The sequence below is a fragment of the Monodelphis domestica genome, chromosome 1 (assembly GCF_027887165.1).
Source record: "Monodelphis domestica isolate mMonDom1 chromosome 1, mMonDom1.pri, whole genome shotgun sequence".
Taxonomy (NCBI): domain Eukaryota; kingdom Metazoa; phylum Chordata; class Mammalia; order Didelphimorphia; family Didelphidae; genus Monodelphis; species Monodelphis domestica.
Genome location: NC_077227.1, coordinates 8630779 through 8652502, shown reverse-complemented (window position 1 = coordinate 8652502; position 21724 = coordinate 8630779). Strand labels below are relative to the sequence as shown.

The window sequence follows — 21724 nt, the reverse complement described above, 5'->3', positions numbered from 1 at the left end:
ATTAGCAAGAGCTGATTCTTACAGTGTTGTAAGAAACCAGAAAAATGATGATGGTCCAACGTTATCTCCAGTGTTAGTTTCAGTCCTGATTTTTCAGCCCTGGGGCATGGAAACTGTGACTATTGTTCAGTATGGAAGGGGAAAAAGCAAAGATATGAAAGTGAGCTTGTGAAGAGTGAGAGGCTCCATTTGCATTTAACATCACCTCTGAGGGGCAGCTGGGTGGCTCAGTAGATGGAGGGTCAGACCCAGAGACAGGAGGTCCTGGGTTCAAATTTGACCTCAGACACTTCCTAGCTGTGTGACCTTGAGCAAGTCACTTAACCCCCATTGCCTAGCCCTTACCAGTCTTCTGCCTTGGAGCCAATACACAGTGTTGATTCTAAGATGGAAGGTGAGGGGTTAAAAAAAATAAAATAAAATCACCTTTGAGCATCCCAACAACCCTGTGAGGGCTTTAACAGAGGGGGGGATGGGCTTCCAGGGCTTTGTCCATGGTCCCAAGGTTAGGACGTGCTGGAGGCAAGATTCAAACTGAGCTCTTCCTGTCCCATTTCCGAGTCCTAACCTTGTCTCCATGAATCACCAAAATGAGGGATCTCTGAACTGCCTCCTTTACACAAGCAGACCTCGAGGATGGCACTGGCTGTGCATTTCTAGCCTGCCTTGCTGGCTCAGTGATCAGCTTCTCTGGGCCATCATTATTACTCAGACAGCCTGTCCACCTCCATTTGGATGGCAGGCAGCATCTCCTGTGCCTGCAGATCCAGGAAGGATTCTTCTGCCTTGGAACCAACACAGAGTACTGATTCTAAGACGGAACGTAAGAGTTTAAAACAAAACTCCAGAAGGGCATCAGAGCTACTAGCCATCAAGGCTAAGAGCTGCCCCTGTTCTAACATGGTGCATCACTGAGTCCTTGCCCTGGACAGCAGTGCTCCTAGGAATTTCCCATGATGCTTTGCCTTTCCAGCTATAATTCTAGACACTTGTCACATCAAGCCTTTTCAACAGCCCCTGACTTCCAGCCTCCGTACCGCCAAAGGCATCGTAGGGATGCTCTCTCCCTGTTCAAAGCGTCTTCCCTTTACTGATCTGCACACGTGTGGTGACCCCCAGGAAGATGCGAGGGCCTGAAATCTGGAACTTTCATGGTTTGGGCCAAATAAATATTCCTTGCAGCATCCTTGATTCACTGGGATGAGTGTTGGGTGCTGTTTTCAGACTCATGTTTCATGTAGGGAGGGAAATCTGTGAGGAAATGGTCTCCGTTGAGCTAGGTTGGCAACTTATCCATAAGCTTAAAGAACTTTCTGAGGACACTGAGAGATTAAGTGACTTGCCCAGGGTCACTCAGCTAGTATGTCTGAAAGGCAGGATTAGAACTCTGATCTTTCTATCTCCAATATACTATGCTATGCTGACTCTCAAAAATATTTTAAGTAACTTTACCAAAACATACTGTTGGACAAAGGGTTCTCTGTCCTGATTAGGACACACCTGCAGTGCCACATTCGAATCTGGGACTATGTTCAATTCCATTCAACAAAAATGTATAAAGCACCTACTAAGCATCATGCCTTGTGCTAGGTCCTGGGGACACAATGACAAAACCAAGACAATCCCTGCCCTCAAGTTGACACACAAGACCTACCAGGAATACAACACACAGTAAATACATGTATATACAAATACAAATGTGTATATATATATATATACACATACATACATACATACATACATTTATATTTTATTCTAGAAGTGTCTATTATGTGCAAGGCACTACATTAAGTATTTCACAAATGTTCTCTCATTTGGCCTTCATAATAACTCTAGGAGATAGATGCTACCTACTTTACAGTGAAAGAAACTAAGGCAAACAGTGGTTCACTGACTTGTCCAGGATCACCCAGCTAGTAAGGGTCTAAGGTTGGATTTGAACTCGGGACTTCCTGCCTCCTGACCCAGCACTCTGTGCATTGTGTCACTCCCTTGCTACCCCCTAAGATGGGGATTATGAGAATTTACTCTGCTGCTCTGACCTGATTATAGTGTTTTGAGCTAGAAAGGATGATGATGGGAGGAGCAAGAGATGTGCCAGCCTGGAGTTCTGGCTCTAACTTGAGGCTGCATCTCTCAAGTCATTGAGGAAATGTGCTTGGAGATCGGAGACTGGAGATCCTAGGGGAAGGGCAGTGGTATGTGTGATGGGGCTTTTGGAAGCACAGGACACCAGCCAGGCTGACTTCTTGGATGTGAGCTACCTCGAGCCCCTTTGAACACTTGCATGAAATAAACTCCAGCTTTAAAATGTGCTGGAGAAAAAGGCAGACGTGAAAGGTGGGGAGGGGGTGAAGCACTGGAGAGGGCTTGATCGGCATCGCCTGTCCCAGATCCGGGCCAGACAGACGCCAGCCTGGCACACAGGATGGGGACATTCAATTGCTGATACTTAAAAGGCAAACATTCTTCCAGAAAAGAAGGAGGAGGAAGAGGAGGAGAATTTGCTTTGGGCTGACTTTGTTTTAGTTTCTCAGTTTGCTCTAGAGGAAAAACTTTCAAGGGGTCACATCTATTGAAACCGCTTTTGTCCAACCACCGAGCCCAGTAATACCAGGTGAGCCTTAGTGACCACACTGCAGGCTGGGGCTGACTTAGATCAATGTCCTTGGAGATGCAGGAGGCATCACTGGCTAGACAAAATGAGAACAGGAGATTGCTGCATTGGCCAGATCAGAAACGTGAGTAGGAAGAAGCAGTCAGGAAATCTAACTAGGACTGGAGTGCTGGGTCTGTCTGTCTGTCTGTCTGTCTGTCTGTCTGTCTACCTGTCTACTTGTCTTTCTGTCTCTATTATCTATATCCTTCCTTCCTTCCTTCCTTCCTTCCTTTCTTTCTTTCTTTCTTTCTTCCTTCCTTCCTTTCTTTCTTTCTTTCTTTCTTTCTTTCTTTCTTTCTTTCTTTCTTTCTTTCTTTCTTTCTTTCTTTCTTTCTTTCTTTCTTTCTTTCTTTCTTTCTTTCTTTCTTTCTTTCTTTCTTTCTTTCTTTCTTTCTTTCTTTCTTTCTTTCTTTCTTTCTTTCTTCCTTTCTTCCTTTCTTCCTTTCTTCCTTTCTTCCTTTCTTCCTCCCTCGCTCCCTCTCTCTCTCTCTCTCTCTCTCTCTCTCTCTCTCTCTCTCTCTCTCTCTTATCTGAGTTCAAATCCAGACACTTACTACTAGCTAGGCAATCCTGGGTAAGTCAGCCGCTTCACCCTTTCTGACAGTTTCCTCAACTATAAGATGAGCTGGAGAAGGAAATGGTGCACCACTCCAGTGTCTTTGCCAGGGAAGCCCCGAGTGGGGTTACGAGGAGTCAGGACATGATGGAAACAATCGAACAATAACAAACATGGCACTGAAGATCAGAGAGAGGTTGAGGTTGAGAGTCATCTGAAGAGAGAAACAGATTAAGTTCCTGGGAATGGATGAAGTTCCCAGATCAGAGAGTGGAAAGAGAGACGAGAAGATGATCCAAGATCGAGCCTTGGGGAAAGCCACGATTAGGGGTTTTGATTTGGATGAGTCAGAAAAGGTGACTAAGAAGGAGCAGTTTGACCCAGGTCTGAGATGTGTCATCAAACGCCAGAAAGGAGAGAACAGGCAGGAGGAGAGGGCAGTCAGCAGAGGCCAAGAGGGATTAGGTCTGAGAAAAGATCATGTTTGGGTAATGAAGAGATCAATGGCAAGTTAGAAGGAGCAGTTTCAGTGAACTGATCAGTCTGAAGCCAAGTAATGAATAGAGAAGGCAGCGGAGGCAATGAGTGCAGCGAGCTTTGCTTCCCTAGCAATTGAGAAGAGATGGAAGATGACAGTTTGAGATGACGATGGGGTCCAGTGGTTGTGGCAGGAGAGGGGAGGAGACTGGCATACTTGAAGATAGCTGAGAAAGAAAAGAGGGAGAGATTGAGGATTAGAGAGAGTGTGGAGAAGATGGAGGAGACTGGGTCAACGTTCCATGGAGAGGGGTGGCCTTGGTAAGAAGGGCGACCTCATTACCAGAGACTGGAGGAATGAGGTGAGAGAGCGGAGGATGATGTCAAAGGGACCGAGATGAAGGGAAGGATAGAAGGACCTCCGAGCATGATCTCTTCACTCAGGAAAGTGTGACGTAGGACCCCCAGCCAAAGAATGGGGAGAAAGGGAGATGTGGAAGACTTGAGGCGGGGAGAGAAAATGTGGAACAGACGCTGGGCAGAATGGGACGGAGAATGAATTAGGGTGGGCAAACTAAGACCCACATCTGCCTCGTGGCCACTGAAGGTGCAGCTAAGATAACACACATTGGTAGCAGGTCTGGTCAGCTTTGTTACAAGACTTCCCAGCAGCACTTTAAGAGGAGGAGGGGGGTGGGCACAAGTCAGAGCAGAAGTGTATCCAGGCATGAGTGGCATTAGGACGAGGGAGTACGGGATTTGAGAGCAGGGGGGAAGGCAGCATGGAACTATTCCACCACAGGGGGAGACTGGGAGGGAAGTGAAGCCAGAGCAGGAGGGATAATCTGGGAAAGCCCTGAGGCATGGATGGACTAGAGATCCCGTGAGGATGAAGAATGGGGGGGAGGGGGAAGGCAGAGGGGTTCCAGAGTTTTTGATGAAGTGGAACCTCCGAAGAAGTGGTCCCAGGGGCTGAGAATGACCAACTGGGAGGCTGGAATGTTTTCAGGAGCATCAATATGCATCAACCAATCAGCAAGGAATGTATTATAGCTTCCAAGGCGCCAGGCACTGTTCTGGACTCTGAAATCCTCTACTGTAAAGGCCAGGTTTGGGAAGGAGAAGAGGACAGTGAAACCTGAGAAAGGGGCTCCTCCCTTGTGTGCCAGGGGCTAGGAGACAATCAACACCAGTCTGGGCAGGGGGAGAGTCTGAGGATGGGACCGATGCCTAAGAGGGAGATTACTTAAAGGGAAAGGTTGGACATGGGGCTTTGGAGCAGAGTATGAAGCCCCTCCTTCAGGAGGGGGTGGTATAAGGGGAGGTGTAGCTGGAGCTCAATAATCAGAGCTGCAGTGTTTTCTGGGAAGGAATCAGGTGCCTGTGAGTGCCACATACTGGAGGCACACAAGGCGGTCTCCAAGGAAGGGAAGTTTCCATAGTTTTGAATGGGGAGTGGCAATGGCAAGCCAGAAAAGATGGGTGGTGTTGGAGTGGGGTGTGGGAGGATGCGGAGGAGAGAACAGAGGGTGGAGAACAGGAGGGGATATGGTTTACTCTCAGGCTGCCAGCGATGAAGCATTTCTGGGATCAGGAGAGTCATAGGTAGTTTGGGTTTGCCAGCCAGAAAGGGGGCAGGGGTGGAAGCGGCTCTAGGGAAGATGGTGGCCAGTTAGAAGATTCCCATGAGCACAGACTTGGAGGTTCCACCTTGGGGTCTTAGTAGGGGTCTCTACCCATGGAGCACCATGATCAGGGTGGCGCTGGAGCTGAATCTCTCCTCTGCCCTCTTCACTCTCGACCCTCCATCATATTTTCCCATGTTCCCACTTTAGCTCCTCGAGAGAAAGGATTTCTCTTTATTATTTTGTCTTTATGTTATCAGGATCTAGCATGGGGGGCCTGGACACAGAGGCTCAATAGGCATTTATTGTCTTTAATTGGACCCAAGCCTTTCCCAATCACCCTGTGTCTGCCACTCATAGCGCACCCCCTGTGGGCGAGCACACATTACTGTGATTTGGGTTTGGGTCTCATCTCTGGACCCCCGACAGACATCACTCCTCATCTAAATTGTGTGAGTGTCTCCTTCGCAGCTGGCCCAGCGTGCAGCAGACCGTTGGTGTTTAAAGATGCTTGTTGATGGAGGCCAGGTTGCACCCCCAGTGATCCCAAATCCCTAATGCAACCCTGCAGATTAGCAAATGTCCTAATCAGGATAACCTGAGACTAGAAGCAGAAATAAAAGAAAAAATGTTAATCGAGGATAAAATAGCAACTTGTTTGCAAGTTCAGTGGAAATGGGTATGATGCACACAAGACAGTATTCCATTAACTTCTCAGCCTTAGAAATAATGAAATTTCGTCCCGAGAGTGGGCATACCTGGGTCTGCCTGGTTGGAGGGTTGGCTGGTAGGGGTCTCACGGGCACGTTCTGATGACTTGGCCCCTGGTGAAGGGCCAGTGAAGAGTCAAGGGTCTTGACTGGGTTGCTGATGTCAATATTCTGATACTTCGGTAATCGTCTGCAGTTCTCCTTCACAAACAAAATTAGGATGACATTGTTAATATAAGGCAATAGGAAGTGGGACTGATTACGTAGGATCAAGGAGCAGCCAGGGATCAGTGAATATGGAAGAAAGGGAGGTAGGAAAACAATCATGACTTTGGAATCTCTCATTCCCTGAAATCTGTGCCCTGTGGGCGTCCGTTCAGTGTTGAGGCTGAAAAGGATAATGGAAGATTGGGCACTTTGAGGAATTTGTGCTCAGCTTTTCCTGTTTCTTTAATGTTTCCAAAGCTCTGTTTTCACAACGGCCTGCCCTGTGGGGGCAGTCATGCAGGTACCCATCCCAATTTTTAGAATGATATTAGAAAACAAAGTGAAATCAATATCCTGTCTTAGGACAGGCCACCAGCAATATTGTGTACACTGTTAGAAAAGGTTCAGATCAGGGTGGCAAAGATGATACAAGGATATACAGAGAAATGAAAGTGACCAGGACTCCCTTTTCCCTTTAGCCCCCAGAAATTTGGAAGGGCATATAATTTAATAGAAGAAAAGGGTAACATAGATTTAGTCACCAAATCCCAGAATCCTAGATTCTAGTCAAATATAAGCTCTCTGAGGGCAGGGAATGTTTCACTTGTATCTTTGTATGAGGTACCATTCCTTTAAGGCACTGCTAGCACTCTTATGGATCATTTTAGTGCTGAAAGAGGTAGAAAAAGTACTTTTGCATAAAGAAAATGATTAAATCACTGTGGAAAGGCTGTCTTGTATTAATGCTATCACAGACAAACAGTTGTATGTGATAGGAATAGGAAAACAACATTAGTAAAAAAAATTGCTGAAAATCCAGTTGTCAGATGATCAGATTAGAGGAGTATGGGGCTGAAAATGAATGTAAACATAAAGACTTAAGTTCCCATGTAAAGGATGTAGAATGATGCCTTGTTTGAATGTGAATAATTCGACAAAGTCAGAAATCACTTGTATTTATTAAAAATGGATAAAAAGTGAATATTAAGAGAGCATTTTGGAAGAAAGTCTGTGATAGAGACATATTTTGAGAATTGATTAATGGTAACCAGAGCTGCAGGGCACTGTGGTTCTTCCCTTGCTTGTGACAATGAAAAGACTTAAGAAAGTAAAATTCACAAAATTAAAAAATACATATGGTGAGCAAGAGATGATTAAATAAAGACTATTTCATAGGAGAGATTTGTTGAGTTTTTACCTAATAACAGATGAGTCACTGAATACCAAGGGGCTCTGATTTTTAAGTGTGTGATAAAGAGGTTCAAGAAAACTCAGCAGATGGTTCAAAATCAGCTGTAATAGAGCTATTTAGAACTGTTTAAAGAAATTAGCCTCACTTTTAAGGACACCAACAGCAAGAATATTCTGCTAAAAAAACAAACACGATTTGGCTACTGGTTTCTTATTGGCTAAATAAAGACTACAGCTGCTTTGCTATGTTGGAAAGAGTTTCTGGTTCATGGATTATGCTTTTGTACCACCTAGAGTTGGAGAAAAGCGAAACCCCTTAGAAAGTTCTCATGCTCTTGGCTGCTATCTCTTAAAAGGAAAAGCAGAAAGAGGAAAGACAGGATTTGTAGCTGCTTTGCTGCGTGGGAAGCAATGTTGAGATGTCACTGGATTAGATTTTTTTTCCCTTTTCCCAAGATCCAACCTGAGCTCTTTTGCTCTGAGCTTGGCATGGTACAATCTGATTAGATGGTGATGCTCACTGGTGAGCGAAGAGTTAGCTGAACTTGAATCTATTGGCCGAAGAGCCAGCCTGATTCGTGCAGATCTATGCTTAAAAGCAATAGTTCACCAAGTCAATAGTGTGACGCTTTCCCAATACTCTTTCGAGGTAGGAAAGATTTTCTAAATGCTTCTTTTGTTTGCCAGTAAAACCAGGCAGACATTGGTGAGGAACACCCGAGAAGCAACCTTGGGTCATGCAGATGTTCTTGAATGAACTAATGACATTGAAGTCTGGGACCCTGTGAGATATCTTGAGCACACAAGTTTTCCACCCTTATGCATTTCCTTGCCAAGTTTCTACAGGGGTGTGCTCACTCTCCCCCATGCAAACGGAATGCCCCAGCTTTATGCAGTAATTATATTTGCATTTCCTTCCATATGTGAGTAGCTGTGAGGCTGCTATTTCTTTTACTTTATTATTGAAATGATTCTATTTAAGATTTCAAAGTCACCAGGGTGAGTGGCTGGTCTGTTGTACAGTGGGTGCTTGAAAGCTAACATGGTGAATAAGGGAAGTCTATTCCCCTCGATAAGGTCGCCGCCAGAGCCCTGAGAAACCTTGACTACATCTCTGAAGGCAGCCATGCATGTCTCATGTCCCAGAAAATGTTTATTATGGGAGAATGTGACCTTTCCTGGGAGATGTCACCCTTCAATGGGATAGAATGTCCTCCAAATATCCTTATTTTCCTTTTGTAAATGCTATTGATCACCCTCAAATTTATGTATGTATTCTTTAAGCTTCTTCCTCTGAGAATCTAGACCTGCCAATGTCAGTCTGAGTCAGTCAGTCCGAGCCTCCCCCCACGCCAGGGCCGCCACCCCCTCGGGCAGCCCCGTGGCCATAGCCGGCCCTCATCATGGGAGGGCCCTGGCTGCTGAGCCCCTCCACAGCACCCAGTCCTCTGCCCATGTAGTCCTGCACAAACCAGCGGTCTGTCAACCAACATTTATTAAACACCTACTGTGTGCTAGGCACTGTGCTAACCTCTAGAGATAGAAAGAAAGGCAAAAGACGGTCCCTACTTCCAAGGACCTCAAAGTCCAATGAGGGAGACAACATGCAAATGACTGGGTGCAAACAAGAAAGCTCTGTAAAGGATAAACTAGGGAAGGATCAAGAGAAGGAACTGGAATAAAGGAAGAGTGGGGAAGACTTTCTGGAGAAGATGGGGCCTTAGCTGGGACATGAAGGAAATCGGAGAAGAAAAGAGACAGGAATATGATTATTAAGCACCTGCTATGTGCCAGGCACTGAGCTAAGAATTTTATAAATATTGTAAGTCAGGATATGAAGCCAAGGAGGGAGAACATTCTAGGCCTGCAGGAGAGTCAGTGACAGTGCCTGGAGTCAGGAGAGGAGTATCCCATTTAAGGAATAGCAAGGAGACCAATGTCCCTGGAGGGGAAGGGGAAGGGGAAGGGGAAGGGGAGAGAGACAGAGACAGAGACAGATGGACACAGAGACAGAGATCGAGATAGAAAGAGACAGAGATAGAAACTGAGACAGATAAAGAGAGGCAGAGGGAGAGAGTAGAGGAAGAGGGGGAAGAGAAACAGGGAAGGGGAGGGAGAGAAAGAAATGAGAGGGGGGAGACAGAGAAGAGAAGAGAAGAGAAGAGAAGAGAAGAGAAGAGAAGAGAAGAGAAGAGAAGAGAAGAGAAGAGAAGAAAGAGGAGAGGAGAGAAGAGAGAAAGAGAACAAGAGAAGGAGACAGAGAAACAGAATATGTGTATTGGGGTGCAGATACAGTGTAAAAGACTGGAAAGATAAGTGGGGGCAGGCCACGAAGGGCTTTGCGTATCTGACATGATTAGAGGAAACAGGGAGCTACTGGAGTTTATTGACTAAGGAGGAAGATTAGAACTCTGCTTTAGGAAGATGTTTGGCAGCTGAATAGAGAATGGAAAGAAATGGGGAGAGCCTTAAGGCGGGCCAGCAGCTATTGCGATGGTTCAGCCCAAAGGGGAAGTAGGTGTCCCCTGGCCCCCAAGAGAGGCATGAGATGCTATGCTTTGAGTAGCCTCCTAGATTCATTCGTCTCTCACCCCTCACACAGAATCTGGCACACAGCACTGCTGATGCCTTATTGATCAAGTGACTTGCTCTCACGCATGCAGTTTGACCAGAAGAGAGTGTGAGAATCACCAGAGCTGAGGCTGCTTTGACTTTGCCTTTGGGCTCCCAGATCCTAATCTGGCACCTGATGGGCCCTTAAGAAATGCTAGTTGAGTGACTGATTTATGTCTTTATGTCTCTGGCATCAACTTACACAATGCTCATGGACAGAACGGAATTGAATCAGAGCCGGGAGGCACCTCTTGGAGCTTGGAAGTCAATTTATAGAAAATAGAAGGAAATAGTGATGGGTACAGAACCACCCTGAGGTGGCACAGGCTGGAAGCATAAGAAAGGTTTAAAAAGAATAAAGAGATAAACTCATGGGTGACCAGCAGCATTTTTAAAAAGGAAACTAAGTAAGGATGTTTGGAAGATATTCCATCCCTTTGGAGGTTGACATCATCCAGGAAAGGCCGTGTTCTCCCATTAAAAACTCATTTTCTGGGGGACGGTGCAGGTATGGATGACTCCAAAAGCAGAGTTTCTTAAACTTGTGTTTTCATGCAAGGGAGTAGCTGGGTGGGTTTTTTGGGTAAAAAATATCATAGGCTTAAGAGTTGGAATGGACCAAGTCAGAGGTCATCTAGTCTAATTTCTTCATTTTACAGAACCGGGACCAAGAGTGGGCAAATAAGTTGTCCAAAGACACACAGTCAGCTAAGAAATGTCTGCTCTCAAGAATCCAAGCCAGAGGTCTTGCTTCCATGCTCTGCTGTCAGTTTTATACACACGCTCTCTCCTATCGGGTCTTGAATGAAGATATGTTGGTGATGTCCAAAATAGGATGAAGATCCGATTAAGCTGGCAGTCAATTCAACATTTGCAATAAAGAAATAATAAGTAACTCTTAAGTAATAGCACAACTATGAAGCAGTGGCTACCTGCCAGGTACTGTCCCAGGTGCTGGAAATATGAGGACAAAACTCAAACAGTTCCTGATCTTGTAGGTCTTCCATTCTGTTGGAGGTGGAGAATGTGACAAGCACAAACTACAGGCCCTCCCAAGCCTCAGATCAGTTGGAACATCACAAAGACTCTGGACCCCAGTACATGCAAAGAAATCTCGGTGGGGATAAAGAACCAACAACCAGGAGAGGAGGGTGGCAACTCAGCTGTGCTTGGAAGGAAGTCAGAGCTTCTCTCATGAGCACACTATTCCTCACTCTTGGGGAAACCTTTTTAATTAATAGTGTGGTTGCTAAAGAGAGCCCCAGGTGAGTCCCTGAATGTTCCCCTTCATGCTTCTTGGGATGATTTCTTCCAGCCTTTCCCCTCCCAATCCATTCTTCACTTAGCCATCAAGATACATTTCTTACAGCAGGTTTGACTGCATCAGTCTCTTACTTAGGGACAGTCAGTGGCTCCCTATTGCTTCTGGGTTAAAATAAAAAGTAGTCAGGTAGAGTCCTTCACAACCTGATTCTTGCCTATTCTTGTAGCCTTATGAGTCTTATTCCCCTTCACACATTAATATTCCAGTTCAATTGACCTACTTTTGTTCCCCGAATTCTGAATTCCTTTTCTCACTCCCATGCCTTTGCCTATACAAGCCTCCCTTCCTCTCTCATCTGCCTCTTTCATAATCCTGAGCTTCCTAGAAGGCTCAGCCCAGATGTCACCTCCCTAGGGACATCTTTCTCAAGTTGTTCCTGCTCTTTTCCCTCAGATCATCTTGTTCCTTAAGGGCAGGGACAGCTCCATCTTTGCTTTGGTTCTCTAGCATTTGGTGTCTGGCACAGTTGTGGGCTAATACATGTCCATTGTATGAAATGATTAGCCAGGAGGGGTGAGTCCCATATGTCACCTGCTTAGCTCCTTCTCCCGCTCCCCACTGTATGAGGGAATTCTTTTAAGGGGTAGATGATAATTTCAAGAGCAGATCTGCCACTCTCCTCCCTTCCCCCTCCCTGCACCACGGCCCTCCTCCCTTCCCTCCCCCTTAGTTGATTCTTTTGTTGGTAGCACTGAAGTCAGCTCCAAGTGAATATCTTGGTATATCAAACAAAGCTCTCTCTCTCCTTTCTAAGTTTAAGTAAAGGGGGCTTATTTAGGAGAAGAGAAAGGTTAGAAGTTGAGGGGAGAGAGGGTTGGGGGTTTCCCTAATCCTAAAACAAGCCCTAAGCTGGAGGATGGTGGAATAGAGTTCAGATTGGGGAAATGGCCAACAGGTTTGAGGATTCAGTCACTGGAGTACTGTAGGGAGAAACCAGAGAGCAGGACTTTCTGTCCTTCCTCCTTTCTGTCCCAAGGGCAAGAGACCAAGTCCCTCAGCTCCTCTGTTCCTTTTGTAACGGTCCTTCCTGCTCACCACTCCAGTTAGAATGTTCTCCCTGATGGACAGTTCAGCAGTCCTGGCTTCTCCAGCTCTGCTGTAGACGAATTTTCCCATTTTCTCTCCTCCACAACATCACATTCCTCCATTTTGTCCTTGGACAGCATGCAGCCCGCAGCCTGTGTTGCTGTTACTTACCTTTTACACACATCTTGTCAAATTCTAACGATTCGTAGCCCTTTACTATGTTAAATAGTCCTTTACCCTCCCCAAACAATACATCCTAAACTGTCTTGACTATTCTGTCTCCCTAACTCTATGCTAAGTTTGGGTGTAGGAACATGGCTTAGGCAAATGGGGATTTGCAGGAATATCACTTTTGACATAATAACAAACCATGAAACAATTTCAGCAGCATTTGAATACGTAACTGTCTGATCTCCTTATGTCTGTAAGTTCTACCAAGTAAACATTTCTATTACTAACAATGGTTAACCCCAGATTATAATGTAAGCTAACTTCTCTACTTAACTTTGTCTGTCCCTACCTTCCCTAAGACTGAACAAATGTTTCTAAGCTGTCCCTATTGGTAGTCACTAGAAAATCAATAAAATTATTCTAATATTTTATTAGTACATTATTATTTATATATGTACATAGATGATATCTATACAGATTCACATATGGACAAATAAAATACATTGTTTTGATTTCTGTGCAAACCCATGCAGATAACAAATTTCTTTGTCTGTTTGAATTTTCCACAGAAATTTATATATATCAGTATGAATTTTGTGTTACAAATATGCATGTGTCACATACTTACCCAATTCATGAGATTTCCTTCCATATTGTGTTTATGTGTATATGTATGTACATGTGGAGTTAACATGTATGTCACATTCTTACATGACCTCATGACCACAAGCCCAAAATGTCAAAGTCCTTCCATGTCTCTTGATGTTGATTGTGGAAACATATGTGTCTTGGTTTCTTCCTCTGTGCTGCATACACTTTTTTGATTGTTGTCTCACCTTGATTGAAGTCCTGTGTTCTTTAACATGCAGGAGCATACAGGAACATGCATATGTATAAGGCTTTACATGTGCATGTGTGTAAGATTGAAATTTTGTTTCCTTGTGCATGGAAGTAAGGTATGAATTCTTCATGTGTGCTTGATAGTATTCATAAGTTGTTCTTCATGCGTGGAAGTATGCTTTTCATAGGATCATCTTCATGAGTGGATGTGTGTAGTATGTTGTAGTATAAGTTCTTAAATGTATGTTATGATTATAAATTTGATGTTCTCTTATCTTTTGAGGTCTGAATTTTCACATGGGGATTTATCGTTTGCTCTCTTTGATGCTCATGTTAAGATATGTTGACTTTTTTGAGGTTTCTTGGAGATAGAGTGATGATAGAATGTATTTCGTTTAGTCATACAGTTACATTTTCTTAGTGAAATAACTTTGTTTCTTTCTTTGTTGTTTCAATTGTTGGCAGACACTTTTCTCTGGGGCTAATTTTAAAGGGCCTGTTTTACTATCTTTCTATCCGGAGCTGTTGCATTTGCTCTTGCAGTGCTTGCTTGTTCTAATTTGTACTCTCGCGTGCTTTCCTTTATGTTTTCTTTCATAGCTTTCCACTCATAGGGACCGTTGTTGATTATTGCTAGGGCTATTTGTTTCAGATGTCATATTTCTGCATCTTCATTGATGTTAATTTTACATGTGAAGCATGGAACCATGGATCTTTTTGATCAACCTTTATAGATGTTGGGGTTGTCATTATGACCATTGTTGGACCAATCCATCTTGGTTCTATAGGAGATTCTCTAATAAAGTTCTTGACGTATACTTTGTCTCCTGGTTTTATCTTATGCAATGAAAAATGTGATGCTATTCTTTGCACAAATAATTCTAGTCTTCTCAGTGTTTCCAATCTAAATTGTATTTGCTTTAAATATTCATGAAGTACACATTCCCCTTTTAACATGGACAGAAATGATGGCTTTACTGTCCTATCATGCCAAAGTGGTTGACCATATAGCATTTCAAATGGTGATAGATGCAAGTCAATTCTAGGTCTAGTTCTTATGTTGAACAAAGCAAGAGGCATAACATCTGTCCATTCTAAGTCCATTTTAAGATAGATGAACAGATTTTTACCTATCTGTGTCTTCAATTCTTTGTTTATACATTCCACCTGGCCAGAATTTTGGGGTCGATAAACTGAGTGATAATTACATTTGATCCCCAAGTTCTTGTAGATTTCTTGCAGAACTTGAGAAGTGAAATCAGACTCCCTGTCCGAGTCTATGGATGGTATGGGGAATGCCATATCTAGGTATTATCTCTTTTAATAGACCACCCTCTGCCAAGTTAGAGCCCAGCCTGGTTTGGGGGCTTCCTCCCCTGCTCTTCCCTCTATGTTAAGATCCTGGGCTTGATTCCTAGTTTCCAGAAAGATCAGCAAACATACATTTAATTGACAAATCCCTCAACCCCCAGACCTCCTTCTAAATCAAAGATCAGATGTTCCATGGTCCTGGCGGTGTCCTTCCCTGAGACCAGAGCCTTATTCCATCAGAATTTAGGTTATGGGAATATTCAGGAAGACAGCTAGGGCTAGGAATGGGAGATGCCACTTTGATGGTTCAGGGAACTCTTGGATGAGGAAACCTACTCTACCAATGCAAGCCTGCCCCTTCTCTGCCTTTTATGGTTCTAGAGCATTGCTGGGGGCATCGAGAGGAGTCTGAAGATGAGACTCTACAGAAATCTTTCTAATATGGAGTCTAGCTCTGCACTTAACATGCTGAAAATTCCTTCCCTTGGGGGTGATTCTGTATGGAATTGGGGGCCACTGATTCTGTGTGAGGCTTGGGGGGTCTTGAGGGCTAATAAGACTTGAGTACTTTAGAAATAGTAAGGGAATGTGTGGGTAGAGCACTGGACCTAGAGTCAGAAAGACCTGGGTTCAAATCCTGCCTCAGAACTCACTAGTTATGTAATTCTAGGAAAGTCACTTCTAAGTTTGCATCAATTTCTTTAACTGTAAAATGGGATAATAATTGTACCCCTTGTTATTAGACTAAAATGAAATAATCTGGGTACAGTGTTTCACAGAGTGCCTGGTATGTAGAAGGTACTATATAAGTGCAGAATTTATTTCTCTTTTCTTTCCTTCCCCCACCCCAACAATAGCCTTGCTGGTGGTGACATGCACATTGTACAGCCTGGCAATGCCCAGAACCTTTCCTGCCCTCACTCACCTTTGACGTGTTGGTGGGGGGAGGCTTTCTGAGCACACCGTGGCTGAGGTTTGTGGTCCGAGTACGGTTTGGTTCCACAACTCCAGATGGCCGAGCAGGACTCACGCACCTGGAACACAGGGACTGTCATCACCCATCAGAAGCTTCCTAGAGCGAGTCCTCCTAAGATCTCCTCTGGATCTGCTTGGAAGGGTTTTTCTCTCCTCTCCTTGCTCCAGTGTGGTAAACACGCAAAGTAAAAATGATCTCCCACTCTTCCAAGATTGAAAATAAATATTGATTTTGGGGAAGCCACTAGTCTGTTAAATTAGTCCTCGTAGGGCCTGCAAACACAGCTTCCTGGCTCCCCAGAGACTATCTTAATGAAGCCAGCGTTTAAACAAGAAGGGCCCCAAGACAAAGGGTTCTCTCTCTCTCTCTCTCTCTCTCTCTCTCTCTCTCTCTCTCTCTGTCACTCTCTCTCTCTCTGTCTCTCTCTGTCTCTCTCTTTCTGTCTGTCTCTCTCTCTGTCTCTGTCTCTCTCTGTCTTCTCTGTCTGTCTCTGTCTCTCTCTCTCTGTCTCTCTCTCTCTCTCCTCTCTCTGTCTCTGACTCTGTCTCTCTCTGTCTTTGTCTCTCTCTGTCTCTCTGTCTGTCTGTCTGTCTGTCTGTCTGTCTCCCCCCCCCCCCTTCGATGGCTTGGATCAAAGGTCATCTCTGCAGATGAAAAGATTTCAAACAAATGAGAAAGGGAGACCGAGGAGCGTTCGATGTATTTTTGATTCCTAATTCATTTAAGGGGATGAAGAACCCAAGTCAATGAGCTGAATCCAAGGAAGCATGCTCCTTTCTGTGCTAGTCACTTGGTAATTGGAGGGGACAAGGAAAAAGCCATAGCTGGGATGGAAGAGAACGCTTCAGGGTGACAAGGAAGCCCACTGGCCTGGACAGACAGAGAGGCCAGCCCCCAGGGTGCCTCGTCCCTCCTCGTAATGGTCCTTCCCCAAGAGGAGAAGCTCACCCAGGCTCTGCTTGAAGGTCCCCTGAGGCACCCCTGCCCTTTGAGACAGCCTCCTTCAGTCAGGACGCTTGGTACCACTCTGAGCAGAGTTTTTCCTGGTTCTTTCCACCAAGAATTGCTCCCAGCCTTGTCCGGTGGGGACGGAGCAGAATAGGATGAAGCCCTCTGCTCATGACAACCTTTGACCTTTCTGAAGACCCCCAGAGCCTTCTCTTCTCCAAGTTAAAGACCCCCAAGAGGATGCGGAAGGCAGGGTGGGCCACCAACCCTGTCTAACAGAAGAGGGCAGAGCTGGGAGCGATGGGTGGGAGGTCAAAGAAAGAAATGGAGCTTTAGGGTGGCGGAAACACTTCCTAAAGTGCTTCTGAAAAGGGCAAGGGCCTGCCTGGGGGGGGGGGGGTGAGCTCCCTGTGACTAAAAGACTTCAGACAGAACCGGAGGACCCCTTGTTTCTGAAGGGTCCTGGTTCAGGTCCACCTGAGGCTCCTTCCTGCTCAGGGTTCTCTTGGTCTGGCCTGTCAGCAGGCCCTTCATGCTCTCCGGACACTCTCAGCTCCCTACGGGCCCCCCCAAGATCAGCCCGAGCGCAGGAGGGCGGGCCACGGCTAGGAAAGGTACCTTAGTTTTTCGATGGTCGTCTTGGTCTTTTTGTTGGTAAAGAGCAGGCGGATCAGCGTCTTCCTCTTGAGATAGGTGACGAGGCCCGCAGCACCCAGGCAGAGGAGCGTCACCAGGACGGCCACGGTCAGCCCGCGCTTACCTGAAACACAGGCCAGCGGCCTTCCGTCAGCAGGCTAGAACAAAGTACCAGCCGGCTCCGAAGAGGGACTGCCGGCCCGAGAAGAAGCCGCAGAGACGCTGTGGAGACCTCATCAGTTCGTCCCCTCAGCTCCGGAGAAGAGCCTCGAGCGGGCCTGCGTGCAGCCCGCCGTCCAGACGCCAGAGTCGAGGCCGATGGAAGGCGTCGGAGAGGAGGGGGTCCCCCTGGGTGCCTCCAGCCCCCCGCCCGGCTCTCTGATCTCCTTCCCGAGCTCGTCTCCAGGCGTGCTCTGAATCCTCGGGGAGCCCCTCCCCCTGGATAGCGCCCAAGTACTGACGGGGGCTCCGTCCTCCCCCCCCCCCCAGCCCTACGGCGCCCCGAGGCTCCCTGTGCTTTGGGAAAGCCAAGCGGCAGCCCTGCAAAGGGGCTCCCCCGGTTTCCCCTCCAGATGGCCGGGGCTCTCTGAGACGCTCCTGCGTGGTCTTGCCGCCTCCCCAACACTTGGGCAGCGCGGGGCACAAGGACTCCGGGAGTGTCTCCTGGGCTGGATGGAGCAGGGGGAGGATGGGCTGACGAGGGGGCGGGGCCATCCCCGGAAGTCGGGGCTCAGGCTGGAGGGAAGAGGACCGAAAGCAGGCCCCGGGGCATCCCCAGCCTGGAGGGGCCCTGGCAGTGTGGGACGTCTCGGGGTGCCAGGGGAGGCGGAGGCCAAAATGAGGCCGAACCTGCCCTGGAAGAGGAGCTGTTGCTGGGGCAGAGGCCCCAGTTCGGTCTCCCGACCTCCTCCCATGTGGCCCCCGGCACAGCATGCAGTGACGTCATGAGTCCTCATCCAGGCCGCAGAGTCTCTGAGAACAACTCTGGGAAGCGGGACAGCTGCGGCTGCGTGTAGGGTTCCCATTTTACAGATGAAAAAATGGAGGCCTCGAAGGCTGAAAGGACCTCCCTTTACCACCGTTATGGACTCTTTGTCACAGAAATGAGACTTGAACCGGGGCTCCCTGACCTCAAATGGGAGGCTTCTCCCTTGAGAAGGAGCTGGTGCTCCTGCGGGGGCTCCCAGGAAAGAGCCCCTGGAGGTGCCTCGATGCTGACCTGCTTGCCGGATGGGCCCACTGTCGACGCTCCCGCCAAAGCCCGGCTTGTCACAAAATGGCGGGGCCCAGTCGGCCTCACAGTGACAATTCTTGTTACTGTTGCAAACCTGCCAAAAAATGAGAGCAATAAAGAGACAGGCTAAATGCTTGGGGGGATTTCTCTTCAGAACTGAGGATCCAGTGTGAAGCCCCCAGGCTCAGATTCCCCCCATCAGAATCCCACAGACATCTCATGTGACCTGAATCTGTCCAAGGATCCCTTCTATAATCTCGCTGGACAGCCAGTCTTGGCTTGGTGACCTCCATTGACAGGGAGCTCACTACCTCAAGAAGCAGCCACCTCCCTTTGGTTTGCTTTGATCACTGGGGAGCCCATAAATACACAAACGTGCTTCTCGCAACTCCCACTTAGAGCCTCTACTTCCTTCCGCTCTTGGGAGACAAGCAGGTGGGGTCTAGGACAAGGCACTTACTCTGTGCCTCAGTTTCCATTCTTTCTGGGACAGCCCAGTTTCTGAGGTCCCTTCTAGCCCTAACTCTGGGATCCTCCGAGTCATCCACATTGTCCATTCATGGATGTAGAGGTACACACTTGCTAAAGCTGTTTCTGGTTCCATTTATGTGCCTGAATTCCTCATTTTATTTTTAGGGGAACAGTCTGACGATGGGGTTAGAAGAAGCCCAGCATGTTCAGCCCATAGTCGATTTATGAAGGTCATTTATTAATTTTTACTTATAATTAATTCTATATTCTATGAATATACATGAATAATAAATCAATATATTTATCAGAGGCCGTTAAAGGTTTATCAGTTGCCTGCCATGAACATCGGCCAGGTCATCCTGTTAGCAATTTTAGGTGGTCTTTACAGGGATCGTTGATTCTTGCCTGGGTCCAAGGCATGATTGTTCAGCATCAATAATGGGCTAAAGAATAAAAGCCAGCATTTACGTGGTGCTTCAAGGCTGGCAAAGTGCTTTATGATGATCTCATTTGATCCTCACAATCGTCCTGGGAGTTCAGGGCTCTTATTATTGCCCCTGTTTTACAGAGAAGGAAACTGAGGCACTCTGGAGGGCCATAGGGATTAGAGGACAGAAAGGAAATGGTCCCTTTCCTAAAGACAAAGACTGGGTGGTGTAGTGTTAAAGCACTGACCTTGGAAGGAAGACCCAAGTTCTCATTCTATGGGAAACCCTTTCTAGCTCTGTGATCCTGGGTAGGTCACTTCACGATTTCTGGATCTCAGTTTCTTCATCTGTAAAATGAAGTCCTCTAAAACCTCCCCTAGCAATAAATCTATGATCCTCTGATCTATGCTAAGAAGCTATGCTGGAGCCAGTTTGGACAAGCTCGGGGCAACTGCTTGTTAAATTTTCATCAAGAGTATTATTTATACCTTAGAATTCTGTAAAAGCTACAAATCAGGGCTTGATTTCTTATTCTGTCAATTGTTTATACTTAAGAAAGAGATAGAGAAAGTGTTAGTAGTAATTAAGGTTAAACTTAAAAATGCATTGAGTGTGTGACCCTGGGCAAGTCACTTAACCCTCATTACCTCTCCCTTACTGTTCTTCTGCCTTGAAGCTGATATTTAGTACTGCATGATCCAGTACCCGGGACTTCAGAGATCCAGAGTCTGGTTCCTGTTTTACCGGAACTAGTGTGTGATCTCAGCGAGTCACCTTCACTCCCTGGGACTCAGGTTCCTGTTCTGTAAAGTGAGTTAGGTTGGACTGGATGATCTCTAAGAGCCCCAGCTCCAAAAAGTTCTGATTCTCCAAGCCTCTTCCATTTTATAAATGGGTGTAAAGCCAGGGCTCGTCAGCTGAAGATACGGGAGAGACACTGATTCTTCTGCAGTGACATCACCATGGGGAAAAGCCACGTTTTACGTGGGAATCGTTGGTCAAGGTCTCCATGTGGCCAAACAGAATTGGGGGCCTGCTTGCTTTCTGTGTCCTTCTGAGAAGCCAATGAAGCACTAGCATGGCAGATCAAGAGTCACATGGTCTAGTTGGAGACACTGCAGCTCATCATGAACAATCAATTCTGGTTTCAACAATTAAGGTCTGGTTTTTCCCCACTAAGATTTCTGTAGCTGCACTAACCAGCTCGCTTGTTCAACCCCTTTGAATAGCCCATCACACAGGGTTGCCAAAGGCTTCTTCTGAAGAGGAGGCAGATCCTTTTAGAAATCTTTCAGTTCTGGCACATTGTGACAGCTCGCGCCTCAAAGAAACAACTCTGTTTGAAATGTTAATGGGAAACTCTCCACCAAGGACGCTTGGTCTTCAAATCATTTTGAGGGTGACAAAAATCCTTTTCTCTATCACCGAATGTTAATTTAGAAGAGAATTACTTCTCAATCAGATTTTTCCTTGTTAACGTGAAAATCACATTTATTTCCGATATGATATAAAGGTTGCAGAAAATTAATATATTAGGGAGAAAATATTGAGAAGACACCATTTACTGGTTTATTATTACGAGAAATTCTAATCCCAAAGCTGGAACAAATGGATCACCCACTGCCCAACTGGGTGCTGACTAGAATAAGAAATGTTTCCGTGATACTTACTCCACGCCCATGGCACTTTGTGGCACATTCATGGACACCGAATACGCTGACATTCTGACATCGGCGATTGAGGCAGAGCTGGAGAGAATAAAAAAAGGACATGAGGCATTTTGTGAGACATGGCCATCAGTAATGCCCAAGCACATCCCCATGTGCCAAGAGACCGAGAGAGAAGAGTCTAATCAACTTCATGTTCCTTCTCTGCTCTCTAGATCTGATCACAGGATCGAAGTTGAAGGGGACCTCAGAAGCCAGCTAATCCAATTCCATCCTGAAAAAGAATCTTCTCAGGAAGTGGCCTTCTAGCCTCTGCTTGGACACCACCAGTGGGGGGAAGTCTGCCACCTCCAGAGGTCGCGTCGCCATGCCACTGGGGGACACTCTCATTGTTGAGTTTTTCTTGACAATAAGTTGAAATTTCCCCCTTCTTAACTTTCACTTGTCATTCCTGATTCTGCCCTCTGGAGCCAAGTAGAACAAGACTAATCCCTCTCGTGCAGGACACTACTTGAAACAGTTGAACACTTGGGAGATCAGTCCTTTGAGTCTTCTCTTCTCCAGGCTACACTTCCCCAAATCCTTTAAGTGATCATCACAGGACAAGGACTCATGGCTGCCCATTCTGCGTGCCTTCTGGATACAATAGAGCTG

General features: G+C 46.2%; 1 protein-coding gene across 2 annotated transcripts in view; it reads right to left on the bottom strand.

Annotated features, from left to right (window-relative positions):
* Positions 1 to 21724, bottom strand: part of ADAM12 (ADAM metallopeptidase domain 12) — a 354303-nt gene that overhangs the window by 15020 nt on the left and 317559 nt on the right. The window contains exons 17-22 of one of the 2 annotated variants that reach the window (XM_007478237.2): positions 21074 to 21151; positions 18490 to 18598; positions 17253 to 17394; positions 15636 to 15744; positions 6076 to 6228; positions 4918 to 5921 (exon numbers count right to left, since the gene is read on the bottom strand). In XM_007478237.2, coding sequence (XP_007478299.2) covers positions 5757 to 5921; positions 6076 to 6228; positions 15636 to 15744; positions 17253 to 17394; positions 18490 to 18598; positions 21074 to 21151 — 756 coding nt within the window. In that variant the 3' untranslated portion in view covers positions 4918 to 5756. Of the gene's footprint in view, positions 1 to 4917; positions 5922 to 6075; positions 6229 to 15635; positions 15745 to 17252; positions 17395 to 18489; positions 18599 to 21073; positions 21152 to 21724 lie in introns of those variants that run through there. The other variant, XM_007478236.2, reaches the window with a different exon arrangement.